This window comes from Pelophylax lessonae (genome assembly GCF_965119305.1).
Source record: "Pelophylax lessonae genome assembly, chromosome: 6".
Classification (NCBI taxonomy): Eukaryota; Metazoa; Chordata; class Amphibia; order Anura; family Ranidae; genus Pelophylax; species Pelophylax lessonae.
In genome coordinates this window covers 49,168,211-49,194,644 of record NC_138773.1, presented here as the reverse complement: position 1 = coordinate 49,194,644, position 26,434 = coordinate 49,168,211, and the positions used below count along the sequence as shown (strand labels likewise).

Here is a 26,434-nt window from a genome sequence, read left to right as displayed (position 1 = left end):
GTTTTTAAAAAATAAACATTTTGCACAGAGAAGCCCCGATCCTCCTTATCTGGTGAACTTGAAGGAAGCCAGATGTGAGACAGACAAAGGCCGCAATTGCTGACCCCTTAAAATGCTTTTAAAGCCAACAAAAAGAAAAAAACAAACAAATATATATTATATACCATATATATAGCAGCCCACCAGTCCTTGGATGGGGTGGCTTCAATAGTTGTATTTATTGGTTTTCACCTGGTGATTTCATAACACACTTCCTGTCCTTGGGTGACAACACCCACTCACCATACTGTATAAACAAGCAACGTTGTCACCCTAGCACAGGACTATAGAAAACTCCCCTCTCCTCTGTATAAAAGGAGAAAAGATGATCTAAAGTCATCAGTAGAGATGAGCTCAGACATCGGAACTTGAGCTCATTTTTTTTAATCCAATGAGAGGTGAGGCTGGGCCCTTTCCCGCCCTGCAGCACACGTAATAAAAGAGGTGATTTGCCGAGCGGGAATGACCCATCCTGATTTCATTAGAGTAAAAAAAATAAAGCACACAAGATTGGACTTCAACTAGACATGAGAATGGAAGACGCCCAAGCTTCCCTCAGTCCTCAGAGAACAATGTAAGAATGTAGCACAGGAAGTTATCAAAAAGAAATTTCTGGCAGGATCAACAAGAATTTTTTGCACTTATTTAATGCATATAAAATACACTTTTTTTTAGAATATATTTAAAGCTGAACTTTTAGTATTGCATATTAGTACAGGCTCAATCACTGTACTGAAATTATTTACTCTGGTTTCACTGCACACTGTGAGCTTTCCTCCCCAACCTGACTGTCGCTGGGCCACCCACTTTCATGCAAGCCTACCCCATTTTCAGGCATTGAAATTTAATTCTTTCAACATCACATGTGGTCATTACCACAGCTTCTTATTTCCAGGAAGCTATGCATAGAACCGTCAGTCATGATCTATCTGCATCGAGACCCGGTAATGAGGTCACTGGGTCCAACATTAGGTATACTGTGTAATGAAACTGGAAAGGTTTTAATTAAAGCCGAATTCCAGGGGGAAAAAAAAATTCCCCATCCAGTGGGGCTTTGCCCACACTGCATGGGTTAACTGCTCAATTTTCTCTAGGGGACTGCAGAGCGGATATATACATACCGAATCCACCGATCAAACCAGCGCAAGACCGGTTCCTGGTGCTCCTGCCCCCCTAGTGCGGTGGACGGTTCCTGACGTCATCACACCCCTAAACTGGCTCTGGAAGCGAGGATGGCAGGAACAGTCCACTGCTGGACGTGGGGGGAGTGCCATTTTCTAGAGGGATCGAAGAATCAGGTAAGTTCAAGCTCGGTGTTTACCCCTAGACAAAACGAGTAGGTAACCAATAAAGTGCGAGCACAGCCCCACTCCATGGGAAAAATAAAAAAAATAAAAATCAGGGAGTTCTGCTTTAATAGATTTCATTAGCATGTTGATGATGCGGGTACTGAGGAACGAGGGATGGCAAAATAAAGGCAAACTAAAGTACAGCTTTAACAGAACAAAAAAGGAATCATGTAAGAAGTTCAATGTTAGTGATCCGAACAACAAATTGGGACAGAAAGCCCTACCCCCGGCCAAATGAAAAAATAGCAAGAGTCAGTCACAGGATATAGACCTGAAGAAGGGGGTTCACCCCGAAACATGTAGTCGGTCTACTCTTCACTTTTGGCGTTCTTCCTTGACAGTAGCTAGCCGCCTCCACACTGCACTCTGCATACTCCTGTCGGTTTACCGCCTGTCCGGTGACGTCGGCAGGAAGAGACACTTGTGCACTTCGTGGACACTGTTGGTAATTTCCCTTGATGTATCGCCACGTAAGTGCAGGACAGCACTTGTGGGCTTTTGTCCTCTTATACGGAACTCTTCCATCTGAGTTCATACCTTCTTGTTCCCTCACTGCAATGCCCATTTTCCAACATATCCCTTCCCTGGGGGTTTGAAGTTGACTGTCATCCGCACTGGCTTCATCCAAACCTACCTCATTGGGTTCGAGTTTGGGCTAGCAGCACCCCTGACAGCATTAACTTTTATTCCTTTATCTCTATATGTTAGTTCTCAGTGCCTGATTTCTTCATGTGTTGCATTGTTAGTGATCACCTACATTTTAAAAATGCATTTAATCTCACCCATACCAATATATATATATATATATATATATATATATATATACACACACACACACATATATATACACACACACACACACATTATATACATACATACACACTATATATATATATATATATGACACACACACATACAAAGTATCTCACAAAAGTGAGTACACCCCTCACATTTTTTTAAATATTTTATTATATCTTTTCATTTGACAACACAGAAGAAATAACACTTTGTAAAGTAGTGAGTGTTACAGCTTGTAAAACAGTGTACATTTGCTGTCCCCTCAAAATAACTCAACATACAGCCATTAATGTCCAAATTGCTGGCAACAAAAGTTAAAAGTTAAAATGCCCAAATGTGGCCCAAAGTGTCAATATTTTTGTGGCCACCATTATTTTCCAGCACTGCCTTAACCCTCTTGGGCATGGAGTTCACCAGAGCTTCACAGATTGCCACTGGAGTCCTCTTCCACTCCTCCATGACGACATCACGGAGCTGGTGGATGTTAGAGACCTTGCGCTCCTCCACCTTCCATTTGAGGATGCCCCACAGATGCTCAAATAGGGTTTAGGTCTGGAGACATGCTTGGCCAGTCCATCACCTTTACCCTCAGCTTCTTTAGCAAGGCAGTGGTCATCTTGGAAGGGTGTTTGGGGTCGTTATGTTGGAACACTGCCCTGCGGCCCAGTCTCCGAAGGGAGGGGATAATGCTTTGTTTCAGTATGTCACAGTACATGTTGGCATTCATGGTTCCCTCAATGAACTGTAGCCCCCCCAGTGCTGGCAGCACTCATGCAGCCCCAGACCATGACACTCCCACCACCATGCTTGACTGTAGGAAAGACAAACTTGTCTTTGTATTCCTCACCTGGTTGCCACCACACAGGCGGCAACCAGGGGAGATAAACCAAATAAGATTATCTTGGTCTCATCAGACCACAGTACATGGTTCCAGTAATCCATGTCCTTTGTCTGCTTGTCTTCAGCAAACTGTTTGCGTACTTTCTTGTGCATCATCTTTGGAAGAGGCTTTCTTCTGGGATGACAGCCATGCAGACCCATTTGATAGAGTGTGTGGCGTATGGTCTGAGCACTGACAGGCTGACCCCCCAAACCCTTCAACCTCTGCAGCAATGCTGGCAGCACTCATACGTCTATTTCCCAAAGACAACCTCTGGATAGGATGCTGAACACGTGCACTGAACTTCTTTGGTCGACCATAGCGAGGCCTGTTCTGAGTGGAACCTGTCCTGATAAACAGCTGTATGGTCTTGGCCACTGTGCTGCAGCTCAGTTTCTGGATCTTGGCAAACTTCTTATAACCTAGGCCATCTTTATGTAGAGCAACAATTCTTTTTTTCAGATCCTGAGAGTTCTTTGCCACGAGGTGTCATGTTGAACTTTCAGTGACCAGTATGAAAGAGTGAGAGCGATAACACCAAATTTAACACACCTGCTCCCAATTCAAACCTGAGACCTTGTAACACAGTCACGACACCGGGGAGGGAAAATGGCTAATTGGGTCCAATTTGTAATTTTCACTTACGGGTGTTCCTACTTTTATTGCCAGCGGTCTAGACATTAATGGCTGTGTGTTGAGTTATTTTGAGGGGACAGCAAATTTACACTGTTATACAAGCTGTACACTCACTACTTTACATTGTAGCAAAGTGTCATTTCTTCAGTGTTGTCACATGAAAAGATATAATAAAATATTTAAAAAAATGTGAGGGGTGTACTGACTTTTGTGAGATACTGTAAGCTCCTTAAGGGCAGACACACACATAAATACATACATCTGCCTGTAGTTCAGTTTGAAAGTGAGTAGAGTGACAGAACACTATACACCAACATTTCCCCTAAGGCATCCAGCAGTCACATGGGCATGAATATTGTGCAGAGAAAACCCAGGTCTTGCAGAGATGGCTCCAGTTTCCACGTCTCCATTTACTTTTGTCTTGAGGCAGAACAGATCAGCAGAGCATACAAGCAATTTCTCATATGGGTTAGTAACAAATCAGAGGCCCCCCCTCGGCAGAAAAAAAAAAAAAGCCCCATACATCACCCGAATATTGCTGGGTGTCAAGTAGAAGGAAATGTCTCGGAGTGCGCAGATCAAGAGCGGACGTCAGCCATCATGAAGAGGCTCAAGTCATCGATCTAGACAAGGCAGGGAGGTGTTACCCACAGGAACCCAAGGCGGCAAAAAGCAAAATGCTGTTTGCCTTATGTCGGATTTCCCCCCTTTGTGATGGTGAATGACCCCACAGACCAGGCAGGCATGTGCAAAATATATTGAAACTGACATGACTATGTCCATGCAAAGCAATGGGCTCACTGCAAAACCAGCCCCTGCAGCATGTTATACTTCCCTCCACTCTGAGTAAAGGGGAAGAACCTGAATGTGCCAGAGGCTCTGTTTTTTACCTATTCATGGGAAAATTTATAAATAAAAATAAAAAAAAAGGAGCTTATACAGGGCTGAGATCTCCCCATAACCACGTGACAGCACTAGGCCAATCACCAACAATGTCAAACTGAAGAAGCAGGACAGGTTATAGGATCCCCATACCTGGAAACAAAAATGGGAGCAAAGGGAAGGCAAGAACATGCTGCTGGCAAGGGGGCATTTATTTTATTTTATTATAGGTACTTCTATAGCGCCATCAATTTTACAATCTAAGGTCCCTAACTCACATTCATACATTGTGTGTGTATATATATATATATATATATATATATATATATATATATATATATATATATATATATATATGATTTATTAAGGTCAATTCAGACAGTAGCCAAATAAACTACCAACATGTCTTTGGAGTGTGGGAGGAAACCCGAGAACCCGGAGGAAACCCACACAGACACAGGGAGAACTTGCACACCACCGGCAGGTAGTGCTGTGGTTGGGATTCAAACAAACTACCTTAGTGCTGCTAGATGAGAGTGCCAACCACTTAGCCACTGTGCTGCCCCAGTGAACTTCTATGAAACCGCTAAATACAAGGATGAAATATATGGGAACTGTATTACCTGCCAAAGGATTTGTATTTCTGTCCATCCAGTCTCAAGATTTACACGGCACTGCGAGGGGCAGGAGACCCGATTTTCCCTGCGGTAGTTCAGGTCTTGGCCCTTCCCCAGCCTGTGACTGGACAGTGAAAATAGAAGCAGCAGACCAAAGAGATCTGCTTTTCCCTCTCCCCATATTACAGATTAGCAGATACCATGTCTAATTGATATACCTACACTGCTTGGATTCAATGATGTATTCGTGAATAAACTCGTGCTACCAATAAATATGCTGTTGAACATCTGCAGTGGGACATCTTTCTGAAGTTTCAGATGCCAAGTCCCTCACCTTGGGCTCTGGTTCCATGTTGAAGCCCCCCCAGACTACTGCGTTCTCCAAATCACAGCAAGGGACTACAGTAGACCTCTCTGGCTGTATTCAGTCAAACATTTACATATTCATTGCATCAAGTAAATGCAATGCAAATGGAAAAGAAAATCCATTGGAAAGAACTTGTATTTTAATAAAACTTTACACTGGTCACATGACCTCTCTGTCTCTTGACACCAGCAGTGCTTCAGTGCTCGGGGGCAGGGCTAAAGCCAAAGCATGTCACATGTGCGGTACATGCTGCAGCATTCTTTTCTCCAGGATGACATTTAGGCTCTGCGTGGGAGGTGCTGCCAATAATTCTCTAAGCACCAACCATGGCCCTTAACTTTTGCTGCATGGAAGTAGTAAAGGAAAGGATGGCACGCATAGCCACGGCTTTGCCAGCGTGAATGACAGAAGCCCGCAACTACACTCAGCAGGTAGTGAGCTTACAGGCAGACAGCCAGCAGGTAGAATAGTTGCACAGATCCAGGTATAGAAGAATAATCGCAGGATCAATAGAGAATTTAGATTATGATTGTAGTATAAAAAATAAATGTTTTCATTTAAGAAATATAAGCAAGTACAGATGCATATTATTTGGGTGGAGGGGGATGTTACAGACCCTTTACTGTACATGCCGACTATTTTTTATTTTTTTTTAAAGATTGATTTTAACAAATAAACTACAGCCACATTTGCTTATTAGAAACCCAGCCTCGGACTCCTGCTGCCTAATGGTTGCACCTTGCTGATCCTTACTGCAAGTCCACCAGTCTTTAAAATGTCACTAAACCCATACTAAAAGAAAAAAAAAACTATCAATAAATTGTGTTCATACTCAGTCATTATGAGATTCGTTTTCTGTATTCTGCAAAATACCTGGTTGATCTTGCTGCTCTCCGTCTCCCCCTTCTGTTCATGTCCCCAACGCAGCTAGGGATTTTGCAGAGCAATGTTGGCAGCTCTGCACATGCTCAGTTCTCAGAGTTTTTCCATGCTGAGCATTTCCTTCCCATCAGATCTAAAGCTGGATACACAATATCCAACTTTTGTGGTTAGATTTCCTTCAGATTTACCTTTTCTTTGAAGTGCAAGGGCCTGCCTGATTGCATACAAATTGAAAGTGTTTAGGTTTGACCTCATTATTATATGGTTTTGGTAAGTCTAAAGGAAAAAGTCTTCAGAAAATCTTATAGTGTGTATGGCCCATAAGCAGTCCATGTAAGTATAGAGTCACACATGTGGGCGTATACACCGTGGTAAATGACAGCCCACTCCCTACTCCTCTGTGCCCACTAACCAGCTAAACACAATAGGGGCAGGAGAATACATACAGATTAATGGAGGCTTCATCTCCCTGTTAGTCTAAAAGACAGGCTGGAGGGGCGAGACACAGCCTGTGACTGGCTGAAATCTACCCACACCATGGTATTGCAAAAAAATAATAAAGATTTGATTTCAAATATATATTTGTATGATGATTTAAAACAGTTTGATATTATTTATTTTTACACTGTAATCCAAAGGCTGTATTTTTTTTTTTTAATTTTGAACATGTGACCAGCAGTAGAGGACTAGAAGCTCCCTCGCTTATGTTTCTCTGCAGACACACTTGGGAAGATCTGGGTCATGTGACAGCTGTATATTGATTAGGAAAAAGGTATTGAAATTTTTTAAATTAAAAATATTACAGTGCCATCATCCATATACAGAAATAGTAGGGACAATATAATCTAAACAGTGTGTGTTTAGTATCACTTTAATGATGTGAAACAGCCACAACTCCCTTGATAGAGGATCCGAGCCAGGCTGGCCAGGATTTGGGTCACATAAAAAGGAGGTATGCCTGAACCCAAAATCTTATTGTGTTTCCTTAATGCTGACTGTGTATCCTTGTTCATTCATTTAAGTTGGGAATTTGATAGACAAGATCTACTTTAACCATCTGCTATGTATACGGCTGCTGGCAGAGCTTACTGGCACAAAGCATTAGACGTCAGGGTTTACGAGTGTCACCACCCAGGACGAAGCACAAACTCTGTTCACATCTTGCTGGCTGTTCTTTTGATGCCCATTTAAGGCAGCATTATCCAAAAGGCAGATTCAGCTTCAATAAACTTCAGCTTCAGTTTATTCCATAGAGAAGACAGAAAAAGAATGGGAGCAAAAGAAAGCACGATGGGGGGGGGGGGGGGGAATCACCTGGTCAGAAGATGAGACAGCACAACCCCCTCTGTAACTAGATCAAAAAACAGCTTGGACTATAATCTGTTGTTAGGAAGGTAAGCCAATCCAAAAGGATCTATACACCCTTATCATGTATTGCAGAAATGGGCAGTGTGAAGCCAAAATAACGAGAAAGGGCCTTTGTTTTATCCTCAGTTAAGAATTACGGCTCATACTGTAGATCAATTTTGCAGATCCTGATTAAAAAGTAGAGAGGACAATGAGCAGCATTGGTTGCAGGAAACATCCAGTGTGTCCATTCTGGCATCCAATCAAATTTTCACAGGTGCGTCAACAGCTTTGCTGAAATTACGGAAAGCCATAACAAACGAGAAAGAAAAAAAAATCCAACCAACTTCCTGCAGCATCTATCCTAACTTCCTGCAGCATCTATCCCAACTTCCTGCAGCATCTATCATAGCCTCTGGGAGGGTTAGGTGGACAAAAAATGACAGTGCACGCCACATCAAAATTCAGTCTACAGCACAGTAATGTCCAAGTGGACCGCAATCCTTCCCCGTTTTCCTCCTAAACTTTCAGACGTCACAATCTCTCTGTACATCGTCCTCTATTTTCTTTTTCCCATAACCAAGAGGTTACTTCACAACTACAATGTAGGAAAAAAATTGAATTTTTGACTTGCAGTAAAATCCAATTAAAATCTCTGATGTTCATTGATGGACACAGCTCCTGATCCTCTTAACCATTGGGTTATACTGCCCCCTACAGGAGTAGGACAGGCAGAAAAAAAAAAAGTCTGCCTACTCTTATGGGCAGTTCCAGGGGGGTATACCCCCTCTCTCTGCTATGGGTACTCAGTTTTGTTACAAGCAGTGTCAGAGGAATTACAACTCCACAGAGGGGTGGGTGCTGTGTGTGTCAATGAACATCAGAGAAATAAAATTTTTACGGTAAGTCAAAAATCCCATTTTCTCTTTCCTTCATTGACGGACACAGCTCCTGATCTTCTTAACCATTGGGACGTCCCAAAGCAATGTTAAACATGAGGGGTGGAAGCAGCGATAAAGATATTATCAAGGCAAACTATAGCCAACCAGGTAAACAGGCGCTCGACCAAACCAACTGGAGGTCACCTGAAAAAATAATACACCCTCAAAGAGGACCAGGTCCTCTAAACAGAAGCCTGCAAAACCTTGCGGCCAAAGGAAGCATCCGCAGAGGCCAACACATCCACTTCATAGAGCTTTGTAAAAGTGTGCACCGACAACCAGGTGGCTGCCTTGGAAACCTGCGTCACTGACGCCTGATGAAGGAAGGCCCAGGAGGCACTGAGCACCCGAGTAGAGTACGCCTTGACAGGGAAAGGATGAACCTGACCCCTGATGGACTAAAACTGAATCACCGTCTGTCTGATCCATCTGGAAATGGTCGCAGGGGAAGTGGACAACCCTTTCCGAGGCCCATCCGTAAGCTCAAATAGTGAGTCTGATTTTCTAAAAGACCCTGTAGCTGCCAGGTACACCCTAATTGCCCAGACCACAACCAAGGTATGCAAAGCAATTTCCTTCAGATGTTTTGGCCTGGAGCACAGGGAAGGCAACACAATGTCTTCATTCAAATGAAAATCAGAGATAACCTGTGGAAGGAACGACGGACAGGGACGAAGAACCACCTTATCACTGTGAATCACCAAGTATCACCAAGTAAGGTGGACAGGGTAACGCCGCCAATTCCGACACCCTGCGCGCAGAGGTAAAAGCCACCAAAAAGGTCACCTTTTGGGAAAGCGTAAGCAGGGGAATCTCCAGAAGATTCTCAAAAGGAGGCTTCCGGTGGACTGAGCACCAAATTGAGGTCCCAAGGCGGCATCAGAGACTGCATTGGAGGGGTCAAGTGCCTAACTCCCAGAAGAAAAGTATGCACCATGGAGTATGTTGCCAAGGAGCGTTGAGAGAAGACCGCTAAGGCCTAAACTTGACCCTTGATAGTACTCAAGGCCAGTGTCTGGTCAACCCCCCCTCTGTTGAAGGAAGGTCATGATCCAAGCCACCTGAAAAAAGAGTGAGGATGAGCCCCAAGACACTCACACCACACAATGTACGTCTTCCACGTACAGTAGTAGAACTTGAGTGGTTTGCACAGAGCCCTGACCTCAACACTAGTAAACACTTTTGGGATGACTTGGAATACCAATTGCTAGCTAGGTCTTCTCCTCCATCCTGACTCTACAATTGCTGTCTTGGCTGAATAACCACAAATTTCCAAAAACATACTCCAAAATCTTGCCGAAAGCAGAAGAACCAGGGTGTTACAATGGGATGTCTAACAAGCTTATATAGTTGTGATGTCCACCAAAATTAGGAGCTAGAATTAGAACAATTGTTTTAGACAAATATCCTTGTCCAACCATGTGATAACAGATTGTAGAAGATCTTTTTTTCTTTTCCAGCAGGACTGTACTCTGTGTACAAAGCCAGCTCCATAAAGACATGGATTGAGGAGTTTGGCATGGAGGAGCTTGAGTGGTCTGCACAGAGCCCTGACCTCAGTCATACTTAACTTTGGGATGACTTGGAATGCTGATTGCTAGCTACGTTTCCTCCTCTAACCTGACTTCACAGTTGCTGTTTTGGCTGAATAAGCACAAATTCCCACAAACCTACACCAAAATCTTGCCCAAAGCCATTGCAGAACAGCCAGGGTTCTACAATGGAAGGTCCAAAAAGCTCCTATAGGTGCAAGGGTCAAGTGTCCACCAACATTTGGTGCTAGTGTGTATATTTAAAGAAGATACATAGAAACGAGGTTGTTAAAATGCTAACGTACGTTGATGAGATTAGGTTAAGTGAATCACCTTTACATGTAAAAAAAGTAAAAAAAAAAGAAGAATAAAATAAAAAGCCAGTTAGGAATTCCTTATAAAGGAAAATGTACCTGCTCTTTTACAAAACAGATCTGACGACAGTCCACAAGATGCCAAATTCTCTCCTATTCCCTATTCTATTTAAAGGAATGACACAATCTTCACACATCGGTCTGGAAGATTAGGTTAGAGATAAACTAAGAACGCGCAGTTTAACCCGCCAGCTGCCAAAGCAAAGACAAACAGACGAATGCCTTGATTTTTAGGAAGAAGCTATGGGTCTGGGTCAGAGTTATGCGGGGTTGGCTTCTATTCTCATCCGATGCAGCCCAATCCCTGAATTAGTGAGTTATATACTGGTTAGACTTCTATATTTAATCTGTTATTAAGCGATGAGATCAGAGACAGGAAAAACACAAGGTCTAAACAAGATGGGATATTTGTCTAACCAGCGGCTCCGATGGGAAATGCTCTTGAGGACTGTGAGCTGGAGGGGCGGCGAATGGGGGCATGCATTAACCCTTGCACAATTGGTAGCAGATGTCAGCAAATAAACATTCTCACACTCCATTCACAAAATAAATCCATACAGGGGAGTGGACAGGCAGACAGGATTTAAAGGGCCATTAAACCAAAACACATGTCATGTCAAAGCCGAACGCGCTTACCCAATGGTAATATTAAAAGTGTATATGAACCCTAACGACGAACTTTTTTTTTTTTTTGGTTCATTTTTGTCAGTTAAATATATTATTGAAAGTGAACTGTTCTATATGTCCCATAAGTGCCAAGACATACCTGTTGATCCTGCCAGACAGCTAATAAGCTAACTTCCTGTGCGCTCTGGATTGTTACCAGGTCTCTGTGGACTGCAGAACAATGGAAATTCCCCCCCCCCTCTCCTCATCTCCATGGCATGAGGAGGGAGGTGTCCTCTAACACTAGGGTAGAATGATAGGAAAAACTAAAATTTTACAGTTGTCACCGGAACAGGAAAAGAGTAAAAATCATCCCAAAGACATTCTGATTTCAGTAACAGCTGTACATCTTCCCTTCACTTTGGAGAGGTTTTCTACTGTGTTTCCAGGACAGGAATGGTACGTAGACAAAAAAAATATAATTTGAGATGAGACCGAACCGTTCCCTATTCTATACAGGTTTACATTTTTTTTTGCTAAAGATGCATTTTAAGTTTTTAAATGTTTTTCAAGCATTCCTTTTATAGTAAGGGAGATCCTGTAATGCTTTTCTGAAATGTCACTGGAGTTAGTAGGTCAAGTAACCAGGTTGCCTTTACAGGCACATGAAATTTAATGGCATCCCAGTCTTAGTCCATAGGGTTCAATATTGAGTTGGCCCACTCTTTGCAGCTCTAATAGCTTCAACTTTTCTGGGAAGGCAGTCCACAAGGTTTAGGAGTGTGTCTATGGGAATGTTTGACCATTCTTCCAGAAGGGAATTTGTGAGGTCAGGCACTCATGTTGGACATGAGGGTCTGGCTCGCAGTCTCCGCTCAAATTCATCCAAAAAGTGTTCTATCGGGTTGAGGCCAGGACTCTGTGCAGGCCAGTCAAGTTCCTTCACCCCATACTCCCTCATCCATGTCTTTATGGACCTTGCTTTGTGCACTGGTCCAAATCATTTGGTGGAGGAGGGATAATGGCGTGGGGTTGTTTTTCAGGGTTTGGCTTGGCCCCTTAGTTTCAGTGAAGGGAACTCTTAAGGCGTCAGCATACTAAGACATTTTGGACAATTTCATGTTCCCAACTTTGTGGGAACAGTTTGGGAATGACCCCTTCCTGTTCCAACATGACTGTGCACCAGTGCACAAAGCAAGGTCCATAAAGACATGGATGAGAGAGTTTGGGGTAGAGGAGCTTGACTGGCCTGCACAGTCCTGACCTCAACCCAATAGACCAAATTTTGGATGAATTGGAGCCAGGCCTTCTCATTCACCATCAGTGCCTGACCTCACAAATGCAATTCTGAAGAATGGTCAAAAATTTTCATAGACACGCTTAAACTTTGTGGACAGTCTTCCCAGAAGCAAAAGAGCAGAAGAACAGAGTGGCGAAGATCGGAGCGGAGAAAACTGGATGAAGATTTTAAATAAAACTTTCCAAAACGTCTCCTGTCGTTATTCACATACACTGCCTTTTATGGGGTGAATAAGTAGGGGTACAATGTACCTCTACCCATTCACATAGGGAGGGGGTCCGGGATCTGGGGAGGCCCCCTTGTTCAAGGGGGCTTCCAGATACCGATAAGCCCCCTGCCCGCAGACCCCCACAACCACCGGCCAAGGTTGTGGGGATGAGGCCCTTGTCCTCTTCAACATGGGGGCAAGGTGCAGAGCCCCCCCTGCCCCAAAGCTCCAACACCCCCCATGTTGAGGGCATGTGGCCTGGTGTGGTCCAGGGGGGGTGGGGCCGCTCGCTCGTCCCCTCCCCTTTCCTGGCCTGCCGGGCTGCTTGCTCGGATAAGGGTCTGGTATGAATTTTGGGGGGGACCCCACGCCGTTTTTTCGGCGTGGGGCTACCCTCAAATTCCATACCAGACCCGAAGGACCTGGTTTGGAACCTGGGGGGACCCCCGCGCAGTTTTTTTCCCCATTTTGGTGTGGAGTTCCCCCTCAAGATTATCACAGCGCAAGTCGCGCCGCAAGTCGGATCATCCTGATCCGACTTGCGGTGCGACTTCCATTCAAATCAATAGGCTCCCATAGGGAACCATTGATTTTGAATGGAAGAAAAAACGTATAACGTGGCTTTAACGCGCGTTAAGCAACGTTATAGCAACATTATTCAGCCTTTGGCAGCGTCAGACGTTTTTACAGCTGTAACACTGGTCCTCAGAACGCGCAGGCCGTGGGTTCTTCTTGCAGCTTAAAAACGCCTAGGCCACTTACAGCTCAAAAACGTCTGTGTGTGCATGAGGCCATAGAATAACATGGAGGTGCGTTTTTAGGCTGCAAAAAGAAAACGCCTGACGCTACTTACAGTGGCGTTAAAAACGCCCTGTGTGCATGGGGCCTTAGAGTAAACAAGGAACTGAAACAACAGTGAGCAATGGATGTGCAGTGTAACAATAACAATGAATAAAGTCCTTTGAACAAAAATTCACTGCGTAGAATTGAGTGAATGAAATCCTGAATAAAAAGGGTGTGAAAAATAAAGTCCATGTCTACGTAGGAGAAAGATTTCACGTGTTCAGAAGCAAAGGGTAATCACCCTAAATGTGACCAACATCAGAATAGGGAGTAAGGAGCGCTTACCAAAAACTCACATTCTCTTAATAGTTAATAGGGGGTATAGTTACAAGATAGTGTGATCACACAGGAATGCAAATGGCGCAATGTCATGGAGCAAATTCAAGGGGTCCATTGAATTTGCTCCATGACATTGCGCCATTTGGATTCCTGTGTGATCACACTATCTTGTAAATACCGCATATTAACAACTAAGAGAATGTCTGGCCTTTGATGGTACCCAAGGCCAAACACTGATCTACACCTCTTTGGAGAAACTCCAAAACAAGAGACACCGAAAAGGAACAGAGGGTGAGACCCCCTCCCCGAGACTCACACCAAGCAATGTACACCCTCCAGACCGGATGATATATCTTCCTAGGAAGTAGGTTTTCTAGCTTTTTACAGCACAGGAATCACCGATTCAGACACCCCTCTATCCCTCAGCACCTGGCTTTCAAAAGCCAAGCCGTTAAAGCCAGTGACTGTAAAGCAGGATGGAAGATCGTTCCTTGAGCCAACAGATCTTCTCTGAGAGGGAGTCTCCAAGGGACATCGGCGACCAGCCATACTAGGTCTGCATAACAGGACCTGCGAGGGCAGTCCGGAGCCACTAGGATGACCAGAATCCCTTTTGCCTCGATTCTTCGCAGGAGTCTTGGCAGAAGAGTTATCAGGGGAAATGCGTACATCAGAGGATACTGGCCCCAAGGAGCTACCAGAGTGTCTGTGGCATCGGCCAGAGGATCCCGAGACTTAGCTACAAACCTCTGCACCTTCCTGTTGAGACGAGAGGCAAACAGGTCCACATCAGGAGTCCCCCACCATAGACACAGTCGATAAAACACCTCCTGGTGGAGAGACCATTCTCCCTGATCCAACATCTGCCGACTGAGGTAGTCTGCCTGTCAATTTTCTACCCCTGGAATATGCACAGCAGAGATAGCTGATACAAACCGTTCTGCCCACCTTAGAATGCTGGCTACTTCCCCAGCCTCTAGGACGCTTTTGGTGCCCCCTTGATGATTGACATATGCCACCGCCATGGCATTGTCCGATTGAATTCTTACCAGACGCCCCTGCAGACGCACCGTCTATTGGGTCAGGCAAAATTTCAGGGATATTGGCCAGCAGGCTAGACTCCTTCAGAATTCAAACCCCCTGAGCTCAATCCGTGCCCAAGACACCTCCCCACCTGGACAGGATGGCATCCGTGGTGACCACCGTCAAAGCGCCAGGGAGCGGAGTCACCAGATCAGGGATCCCCTCGTATCCCGGCTCAACAGGATCAGATTGTCTAGAGATTGTGGGTTCTTGTTCCATTTGGCTGGTATGGAACAGAGCAAACGGGACCGCCTCAAAGGTGGAGACCATCAAGCCAAGCACTTGCATACAAGTCTTGAGAGATGACCACCGGCTGAAGAACAGGAGCCGTATCGCATCCTGCAACTTCTGGAGTTTCACCTCTGGAAGAAGCACCTGGGCTGAGGCTGTGTCCAGGGTCAGGCCCAGATAGGCCAGCTTGGTGGACGGGACCAGAACAGATTTTGGAAATTCAGTTTTCATCCGAACTTTAGCAGAGTTCGCACCAAAATGTCCAGACTGTCTTTTAAGGCATTTGGAGGCTCTGCTGGCTGAAGGAGGTTGTCTAAGTACCCCAGTACCACAATCCCCTTCTGCCTTAGCAATGCTAACACCGGGGCCAAAACTTTTGTGAACACTCGAGGGGCTGAGGCGAGACCAAAAGGTAACGCCACAAATTGATACTGCTTCTTGCCCACGGCAAAGCGAAGGAAACACTGATGTCGACATATATTGGGATATGAAGGCAAGTGTCCTTGATGTCGATAGGGGCTAGGAAATCCCTTTTATGAAGGGATGCCACTTCCATTTTTCTGAAACCACACAAAGCTGTTCCAAGGCCTTGAGATCCAGAATTTGACAGACAGACCTTGCCTTCCTTCCTGGGAACAGTAAATAGGTTTGAAAAAAATCCCTGAAAGCGTTCTGGATTTGGAACCGGTACAATTTTCAAAGATTCCCGCACTGATACATTCAGCCCAACCACTAGCATTTTTCTTGCACGGCTGTAGTGGAAGAGGAATAATCCTCACTATCAGAGCACTCTGGGTGCGTGGACGCAGACCCAGTAGGGTAATTTGTATCCGCGGCAGCCAAATCAACCTCAGGATCTGAGGAGACAGAGGATGCAGGTGAAGGTGGAGGACGCTTTTTTCTCATCCTATTTTGGAGGGCCATATCTACTTTGGACACCAGTGACTGCAGAACCGCCGTCATAGCAGATAAGGCAGTCTGGGACCCCGCGGGCCTAGCAGCCTCTGAGAGGGGGTCAGGTGGTGACACGTACTCCAGGGACTCCATGGGTTAACCTGGGGACCGCCAGCAAGAAGTGTAAAAATTGCTGTTAAAAGTTCCCCCCACCACTGTACCAGCGGCACCACAAGTCCCAGTGCACTATTTACTGCTATAGCAGAAAGAGGGAGCTGTTTAGCACCTACAGGGACTCGCCATACCCTCCTCAGATGCAGAGCCAGAGAGCCAGGCTGCATGCCATGTGACAAAGAGAAAAAGAGGAAGTTCAGGAACTGCCACTAGAGGTCCACCTCTGGTTCACCGCTTCATATGCTTCAAAAACATGGCCGCCGTGTGATAGGAATGGGAAACTACAAGACAATGGCCGCCAGGTTACACAAACATGGCCGCCGATTATACAGCAGTCATCCACTGCAAAATGGCAGGCCCACATGGCTCTCAGGACCCCCAGGTACACTTGGAGAGTAAGTGGGGACCCCACTAGGGACCCCCACCAGGACTACCCCCCCCCCCCCCCAAAAAGTGGTTTGCGCAGCCGGCGGCGCACCCCCATCCTCGGCCAAGGACCCGCTCGACACCCCCAAACAGAAAAACAGGCATAGCCTCCCCGAGGGGGGAGCCAAGCATGGGTGAATGGGGGATGGTCCACAGAGGGGCCCCGATAGGGAGCGCGACATGAGGGAAGGAAAAACACTTGAGGGTTCCGATTAACCCAGGGAGGGGCCCATGTCCACTGGGAAAAACCACCAGAAGAGAGGGGGGGGGGGGGGGACACTACTCACCACACCTTGGGACAGGGCGGGCACCACTCCAGGCAGACCCCCACACCATTGTGGAATAGGAGTGGTGCGGGCCACAGGCACGCTGCGACTCAGGTCCTGACCAGGGCTATTCGTAAGGTCGGGTAGCGCTCACTGGCCAGACTGGGAAGACCGTAAGGATCTAGGATATCCAGTCAGTCGCACAGTCCAGCAGTTGATTGTACAGTAGTTCTCACAGGAACAGAAAATAAAAAAAAGAAGAAATTCAGTTTAAAAAAGTAAAAAATGCTAGGACCAGCATGGAACTAGGTCCTTACTCCTGTCTAGGCAGAAATAAACTGAAGACATTTAGCAGAAAGTGGGAGTATACCCCCTGGGACTGCCTAATAGGCATAGCCAAACTTTATTCCGCCTAGTGTCCTACTCCTGTAGGGGGCAGTATAAACCCAAGGGTCAAGAAGATCTGGAGCTGTGTGTCAAACGAAAGACAAAAACCTTTTTAGAAAACAGAAACTTTAGAAGTTACATTATCATGTAATGCAAACATTATCAATCAGTGGCTGGAACCAATATTCACAAGAAAGCAGAACAATGACCGACCAGGAACCAGAGGTCTTGGTGAGGTCACCATTTTCACGTGTGGTTACATAAGATAGTGACCTTACCAAGATCTAGGGTTCCTGGTTGCCCTTTGCCCTGCTTACTTGTGAACCACCAGGCTTTGTGCTCCGCAACATAAATGGATCATACCGAAGTGACGGGCTGCTCGAGTATCTATTTTGACCGGAAATCGGTGGCTTGTATTTTGTGCAAGATCGTAATGAGCAGAGTGCAAACAAACTCTGCCCTAAAAAGGTCCTGGTTTATAGTAGGACTTCCTGTTCTGCACAATATCAATCAAGAGCAGCATGGAAAGCAACTATGGCTTCAAGACGAATGCTCTAAAACACTCTCTGAACAAGACGGCTAACATATGGCGCTCAAGTAAATAAAGAAGCTTACACTGTCCCCGCTCAACACCGCTCTTGAAAATTCACATTTTTGAATAAGTGAGGGGGCAACCCATCATTTTTGACCCAGCATTTTTTCTGCCATAGAAGTGGTTGTAAACCCTCCCATATACCCAGTGAAGTGACTGGTGATAAACAGAGATGAAACAATCCTCCTGCATAAGTTGTACCTGTTTATCTGCAGCCGTCTTACCTCTACACCCAAAGTGCTGAACTTACACAGGATCTCTCAGCTCTAAAAAGCAGGGGGCAGGGAGCTGAAGTTACATCAGTGAGGAGAGCTCTAAGAGCTGATTGGAGGGAAGGAACACACCCCCCTTCACAAAGCACACAGGAAAAGAGCTGAGGCTGTCAATCAGCTGGAGATCCCTCCCGTCACCATTTTTCTCGTGGTGTCAGGAAAACTCGTCAGAAGTGATTCATGCAGATAGCAGTGGAAGAAAGCAGCAGACAGAATGGCACTTATGCAGACCATATATGGGTCAAATTCCGAACGAATTTTCTTTCGAAAATCATAAATTTTGTGCATTTTGTAATCCGATGGCGCCACCAATGATTTTAAAATTCACCTCATGTTGCTACAGAAAATACATTTTGTGGTTGGGAATCTTCTTTTCTTTTTAGGTCACAGCTCATGCGCATTTCTTTTTCGGTTATAATTCTCGCACAGTTCTCCATTCATTGATTAGAAATAAGTTCATTTTTTTTCAAAAATTTTCCAGCATGTTCGATCATCCAACTTTAATGGCCACACAAAAATCGGCCGTTGCTGCAGCCCACTAATGGTGCGAAAACTGAACGAAAAAAATTACGATTTTCAACTACTTTTAATTTGTGTCCCCTAACCATGAAGCTGACCTCCAGCCTTCCTTTCAGTCTTGCACAGTTGTACGGGCACCTCTCCTGGACTAAAATGGCTTACTCTGATTTCACTGCACACTGTGAGCTACTCACAATGTGCATTAAAAGTTGCAAAAAGATAGAGCTCACCTCATTTCCTGGCTGGAGGATGTGTAGCATCATCCAGTTCTAAGACGGCCTGTATGCAAATATCTAAACACCCACTCCTCCAAACTGACATCCACCCAATCAAGGCATTTTGAGGATATTTTCAGAACACCTCCCAAGAACCAGGCCCCTGCTTGCATTAGGGCTGAGGGCTCATGAGAGGAGTACTGAGGCAGGGTTCTGTAATGTTTCTAGGAAGCTACGTACAGCACCCTGACCGACCCTCCCACCACTCATTATCTGCCTCTATTGCAATGGTTCTCAACTCCAATCCTCGGGACCCACTAACAGGCCAGGTTTGCAACATAACTAAATTACATCACAGGTGATCTCAATTGCTGCTCAGTGATTGCAGTATTCTAGTTTGCATCTCCCCAAGGTAATACTTAAAATCTGGCCTGTTAGTGGGTCACAAGGACCGGAGTTGAGAACCACTGCTCTATTGCATAGAGAAGCACGGAGACCCCACAACAAAATAAGGTATGTAATAAAAACAGAAATAATGGGATTTTTTTTTTACTTACTGTAAAAACCATTTCTCTGAGTTCATCGATGGACACATCGCTCCATAAATCATAACTACTGGGTTGTATTGCCTCCGCCAGGAGTAGGGCTAGGCAGAACAAAAACACCTGGCTACGCCCATGGGCCGTCCTCAGCTTGGTATATAACCCGCCTCTCTGCTCTAGATAAACAGTTTATTAGCAAGCAGCATTAGAAGTATCAGAACTCCATAGAGGGGTGGGTGCTGTGTCCGTCGATGAACTCAGAGAAATGGATTTTACGGTAAGTACAAAAATCCCATTTTCTCTTTCGTTCATCGACGGACACAGCGATCCATAAATCATAACTACTGGGACTTCCAAAAGCAGTGCTAAAAGGAAAATGAGGGGTGGGGAAAATAACACACGGCTAAACATAAGTGCCCTTAACCAGGTCACAGGAGCCCCATCTGAAAAATAAAAGTTTAAAGAGAAAACATCCCTCAAGAGAGAACAGTCCCTCATAAAACAGCAGCCTGCAAAACTTTGTAGCCAAAAGAAGCATCCGCAGATGCCAAAGTACCTACCTTATAGAATTTTATATTGCGATATTGATGCCCGATGATGGAAGGCCCAGGAAGTATTCAGTGTCCAAGTAGAATGTGCCGTGACAGGGAAAGGAGGAACCTGACCTTTAATAGAATAGGCATGAGGTCACCGTATGTCTGATCCATCTGGAGATGGTAACCGAAGAAGTGGCAAGCCCTTTTCTTGGTCGGTCCGTTCGTAACCACAAAAAGTGAGTCTAACCTCCGAAAGGACTCAGTAGCTGCCTGATACACCCTAATCGTACTAACAACATCCAAGGTGTGCAAAGCAAATTCCTTGGGATGAGCCAGCTTGGGACACAAGGAAGGCAACACAATGTCCTCATTCAAATTGAAGTCAGAGACAACTTTGGGCAGGAATGATGGACAGGGACAAAGAACCACTTTATCCATGTGGACCACCAAATAGGGACTGCGACAGGATAATGCTGCTAATTCCGATACCCTGCGGGCTGTGGTAATAGCCACTAAAAAGGTCAGCTTCTGGGATAGTGTAGACAAGGTAATCTCCTGAATATTCTCAAATGGAGGTTTCTGGAGAACCGAAAGCACTGGTTTCTGGAGAACTGAAAGCACTAAATTTAAACCTCATGGCGGCAAAAGAGACCGTGTAGGTAGAGCAACATGTCAAACCCCCTGAATGAAGGTATGAACTAAAGAATGCATGGCTAGCGCTCGCAGAAAAAAGATTGCCAAGGCAGACACTTGGCCCTTGATGGTACTCAAAGCCAACTTCTGATCAACGCCCCGTTGAAGAAAGGTTAAGATCCGAGCCACAGAAAAGGTTTGAGGATGAGCGCCAATCGACTCGCACCAAGAAATGTACGTTTTCCACGTAAGATGGTATATCTTGCTGGAAGACGACTTCCTCGCCTTCACCATAGTAGGGATCATTGATCCAGACAAACCTCCATCCTTTAGTACCTGGCTTTCAACAGCTAGGCCATAAAACCAGCGACTGTAAAGTAGGATGGTAGATTAGCCCTTGGGACAACTGGTCTTTTCTGAGAGGAAGCCCCAAGGGACATTTACGGCCACCAGGATGATTGGAAGATCTTCGCTCTTGATTCCTCAAAGGAACTGCCTGAGCCAAGGATGACACTGGCCTTACCGTGGCCCTTGGACACCTGCGGTGTCTGCCAGAGGAACCTGTGATCTCGCCACACACTTTGGTATACTCCTGTGGAGCCGAACCTTCTAAAGGAGCTGCATGTAGGACTGTACAAACAGAACTGTTTTGAAGGTGGATACCACCAGACTCAGAACCTGTATGCAAATCGGGAAAGAGAACCATTTGTGTGACAGCAGCCGGTGAATTACGGCCTGTGATTCCTGAAATTTGTCCAGAGGAAAAGACCACCCTGATCAAAATTAAAATCTGACCTTCAATTCAGTTTCCTGGACAGGGATAGGGGGGACCTTAGGTAGTTCGGACATCACCTGACTCTTTGCAGGAATTAAATCAGCACAAGGAGACTCAGGACCTAAAAACCTGAAAAAAAAAAAAAACTTTGCCGCTCTTTCTGGGTACCCCCAAAACACTTTGCAGATCTCCTTGACGGTCACAAAAGAAGTCCAAGGGGACAGAAACCAGAGATGTCCCCCCCACCCCAATAATGGGTAAGGGCAGACCTTCATGCTGAAAGGGTCTTTTCTGCTGGTCCAGCGAAGCTAGCTCTAGGGCTACCAGACCAAGGTTGCTTGGAACCTCCCAGGGAAGATTTAAAAAATCAATTTCCCTTATTCTCCATTTCAAGAAGAACAAAATAATTTTCTATGGGCTGAGGAGGACACTTGTCTGCAACGAGGCACCTTTCCTTTCCTTAACTGTGGCAGGAAGGTACTCTCCAACCCCCCGTGATACCATTAATGAAGTCATCCAGGGTAGCCCCAAACAGGCAATCACCTTGAAAGGGCAGATCACTGAGAGCTTTCTTAGAGGCTTGGTTTGACCAATTCTTAAGTCACAGCGCGCGCCTAATCACCACCACTAAAACAAAGTTTGGAAAGCACAGGAGCTGTATCCAAAGCTGCATCACAAATAAACTGCAGCCAATGGACCAACTGGTGTAACTAGATTAACATAAGCAGCGGGGACCTGTTCACTCCCCAGGCCCGGGTGCAAAAGCTTGGCCAATTCAGTTAGGGTCTGAGAAACCAGGGCTAAGGCAAAGACTGGCCACAATGCCGAACCAGCCATAGTAAACATGCTGCGTGCCACAGCCTCCACTTTCCTGTCAGCCAGGTCCTTAAAGAACGGGGATTCCCCTACTGGGATCATGGTTGTTTTATTCAAACCTGAAAACAGGAGGGTCCACCACTGGTGAACTACAGGCGAACCCCGGGTTACAAACAAGATAGGGACTGTAGGTTTGTTCTTAAGTCGAATTTGTTTGTAAGTCGGAACATGTATGTTTTTTAAGTTTAGCTCCATCCAAAAAAATCATTTTCAAGTATTATGGATAGCATGGGGAAGGGTTAACACCCCTGTGCCATTTGTTTTGCTGTCTGTACCCCTGTTCAGAAGATTTCACCTCACTTTCTGTCCCTGTGACAATTGGATTTTGAAAATTTTGGGCTGTTGTGGAGACAAGGATTAGTGATAAAGCTTCAGTGGAGACACCTTTTTCCCATGAGAACTCTTACAGGAGTGAATTTCCCTTTCTACAGGTAGATTTCTCCTCACTTCCTGTTGTCTCTCTTCATTTGTAAGTAGGAGTCGTTTGTAAGTCGGATGTTTGTAACTAGGGGACCGCCTGTAGTCCACTTTTTTTTTTTTTTTTTAAGTGACCCCTCAAAAGGGTAACGTATAGCAAAACGTTTGGGGACCATAAAAGGGTAATTTTGGTTGTTCCAATTCCAAAATAAGGTACATAAGGAAATACCTTTGGAGTACGAGGAGCCTGGCAGTTGATTGTAGATTTCCCAAGAGAAAACAAAAAAGATGTAAGGAAAGAGAAAGAAACAAATTGCTAGGACCAGAGATCCCAGCCAGGAGCCTAGGTCCTTACTCCTGAATAGACAGATTAAAACTGATTACCTACAGCAGAGAGGGAGGTTACATACCAAGCTGAGGACAGCCCATGGGCGTAGCCAGGTGGTTTTTGTTCGTCCTAGTTCTACTCCTGGAGGAAGCAATATAACTCAGTAGTTATGATTTATTGAGTGCTGTGTCCGTCGATGAATGAAAGATGATTTTTTTTTATTTAAGGTCATTAGCATGGTGGGGGGGGGGGGGGTCAAAGGAACCACCAGGGAAGGCAAAATGTAAGTAGAATAAGATTTAGCTTTAAAAGACCTGGATAAAAAAATATAAAAAAAAAAGAAAGCCCCTCGATGTTTGCCAGAGTAAACCATCTTGCAAAGCTTACTAAACAAATACACGTATAATATGCACAAATTTGTAGTGTAGGGAGTCCTTACTCTTGATCGGTGCATAGGATTGTCGAAGTCTGTGCCTTCAGGAGCCAGGAGCAGCCATCCTCCATAAATGGGCTTTGCCTGTAACATAGGAAGCAGATCAGTGAGGTCTAATACACAATAAAACAAATCCAATAAATGTATATAAATAGTCAAAGCCCATTCAAAAGACAAGTACATGGAAGCACAATGGCTGTTTTTAGACAGAACGGCAGGTGAATGAAGGAAAGGTAACCGGTAAATCAGGCAGATAATCCCCCCCCCCCCCAAAAAAAAAAAACACACACACTAGTTTATGCTGGTATGTGCTCATTAAAATAGGATTTATAATTTTAAATGCAAGTACCTGAATTTGTTATCAGCCTCTTGCAGTCCTGTTACAGCAGAGCTCAGATTGAGAGAGGGAGAAGCAGCTAAATGAACCAGAGTTCATGTGCCAACGAGTAATGTGCTGATAGGAGAAGAGAGCAGAGTGACAGAGAAGAGCTCATCAGTCTGCCATTTCTTCTTTGCTGTCAAATCACAGTTTTTGGGAGGGATAAGACCTGATGTATTAGTTAACGGCAGTAGTTAAAAATCTCCAGGCTGGATGTACCATCTTGGCAGAGCTTTGTAAATCTCAGGTTCAGAAAAAAAAATGAAATGTAATATATACACACGATAGATCGATAGATAGATCGATAGATAATTTCATCCATCCATCTATATCCACACACTATAGTCCGTAGGGTTCAATATTGAGTTGGCCCACCCTTTGCAGCTATAACAGCTTCAACTCTTCTGGGAAGGCTGTCCACAAGGTTTAGGAGTGTGTCTATGGGAATGTTTCACCATTCTTCCAGAAGAGCATTTGTGAGGTCAGGCCCTGATATTGGATGAGAAGGGCTGGCTTGCAGTCTACACTCAAATTCATCCCAAAGGTGTTACATCGGGTTGAGCTCAGGACTCTGTGCAGACCGGTCAAGTTCCTCCAGCCAAAACTCTCTCATCCATGTCTTTATGGACCTTGCTTTGTGCGCTGGCCCAAAATATTTTGTTGGGGGGGGGGGGGGATTAGGATGTGGGGTTGTTTTTCAGGGGTTGGGTTTGGCCCCTTAGTTCCAGTGAAGGGAACTCTTAAGGTGTCAGCATACCAAGACCTTTTGGACAATTTCATGCTCCCAACTTTGTGGGAACAATTTGGGGATGGCCCCCTCCTGTTCCAACATGACTGCATACCAGTGCACAAAGCAAGGTCCATAAAGACATGGATGAGCGAGTTTGGTGTGGAGGAACTTGACTGGAGGAACTTGACTGGTGTGCACAGAGTCCTGACCTCAACCCAATAGAACACCTTTGGGATGAATTAGAGCGGAGACTGTGAGCCAGGCCTTCTCGTTCAACATCAGTGCCTGACCTCAGAAATGCGCTTCTGGAAGAATGGTCAAACATTCCCATAGACACACTCCTAATCCTTGTGGACAGCCTTCCCAGAAGAGTTGAAGCTGTTATAGCTGCAAAGGGTGGGCCAACCCAATATTGAACCCTACGGACTAAGACTGGGATGTTACTAAAGTTCATGTGTGTGTCCCAATACTTTTGGATATAGATATATAAAATAATAAACTATGTTTATTTATTTATGTATGATCGACCGATATCAGTTTTTCATTGCCGATACCAATATTTTGGTCAATGCATATCGATAACAGCTAATATGGGCTGATATTTTCGTACATTTAAAACATTTTTTTTATTTTTACAGGTACTCTTGTGGAGGGATCTGGGGGTCTAAAAGACCCCAAACCCCTCCTCTGCACTTAAAAGTATTCAAAACGCCAAGTTTGGCTGTTTTGAATGCTGTAATTTTTTGAATCTGGCCCCGAGTACCCGGAAGGGATGTCCTGAGATCACTTCCGGGTTTTTACATGGAGACCTGATCAGAGCCGAATGTGGCTTTGACTGGGTCTTAGGCGCCCATGCAGGCTGGTTGCCCGGGTCTCCTGGTGGGACGGAAGACCCAGGCGAGCCGCGGAAGGCGGCGGGAGGGACGTCCCGTCCCGCTCCTTGTAATGACAGCCGAGCAACTTCTCAGCCGCATCGGTTGTCATTACAAGACAGCCGACCGTCGGCTATGGACGCCGGTACCTGGGGGTGATACCTCTAGCTGCAGGCATCACTCCGGTGCAAGCACTTTCCCGAAATAGCAGTAACCTCAGGGGCCAAATCCGATATATCGGCTTTGCTGATAATCGGTCGATCCCAAATATATCTATGTATATATTTATATCTATCCATCCATCTATATCTATGGATAGATAAGAGTTTTTTTTACCCCCCCCATCTATGGAACAGCACAGTTCTGTCAGGAGCGGCAGCAGACCTTACTTTCCTCTGCTGCAGTTAAAACAATACTTTTAGGTCTTGTCCCACCCCCAACCTATCTTAGGGCAGGGAAAGGAGAAGTAGCACTGATCTCTCCATTTCTCTGCTCTCTCCTCCTATCAGTATATTCCTTGTTGCATATAAGCACATGTGCACTTATGCCTACCAGTCTGAGCTCTGTTGTAAAAGGACTAAGGGAGGCTGATACAAATTTGGATTCAAGAATTTACACTGCTTGCATAAATAAAAATGTAATAATGCATTCGATAAATACACAGTCACTTTAATGTTTGCCTACTGTATAGTGGTTGATCCATTACTCTAAGAGTTTGATCATGGCAATGGATACAGATTAGTTCCATGAAATGACAGCTCTCTTGTTAAACAGTAATAACATAAGACTGAAGCAGCCTGGGAGCTGGCAGATGTCACCTGTGTATACACAGCACTGCCTGCTCTGCTCAGTGTTTAGCTGGTGGTGCCTGTGCTGGATCAGAGGTGACAGAAGCACCTTAACAAGGGCCAGCTGGTGACAAGCAGAGAAAGGCCAGCGGGAAGTCCTGGAGTTATAGTTTACACTTTATAGGA

General features: G+C 45.1%; 1 protein-coding gene across 6 annotated transcripts in view; it reads right to left on the bottom strand.

Annotated features, from left to right (window-relative positions):
* The window catches only part of MPRIP (myosin phosphatase Rho interacting protein), a 312,245-nt gene that overhangs the window by 237,928 nt on the left and 47,883 nt on the right, over positions 1-26,434 (bottom strand). For all 6 annotated transcript variants that reach the window (XM_082259996.1, XM_082259997.1, XM_082259998.1 and 3 more), the window contains exon 2: positions 23,486-23,563. In XM_082259996.1, coding sequence (XP_082116122.1) covers positions 23,486-23,563 — 78 coding nt within the window. The remainder of the gene's footprint in view (positions 1-23,485; positions 23,564-26,434) is intronic.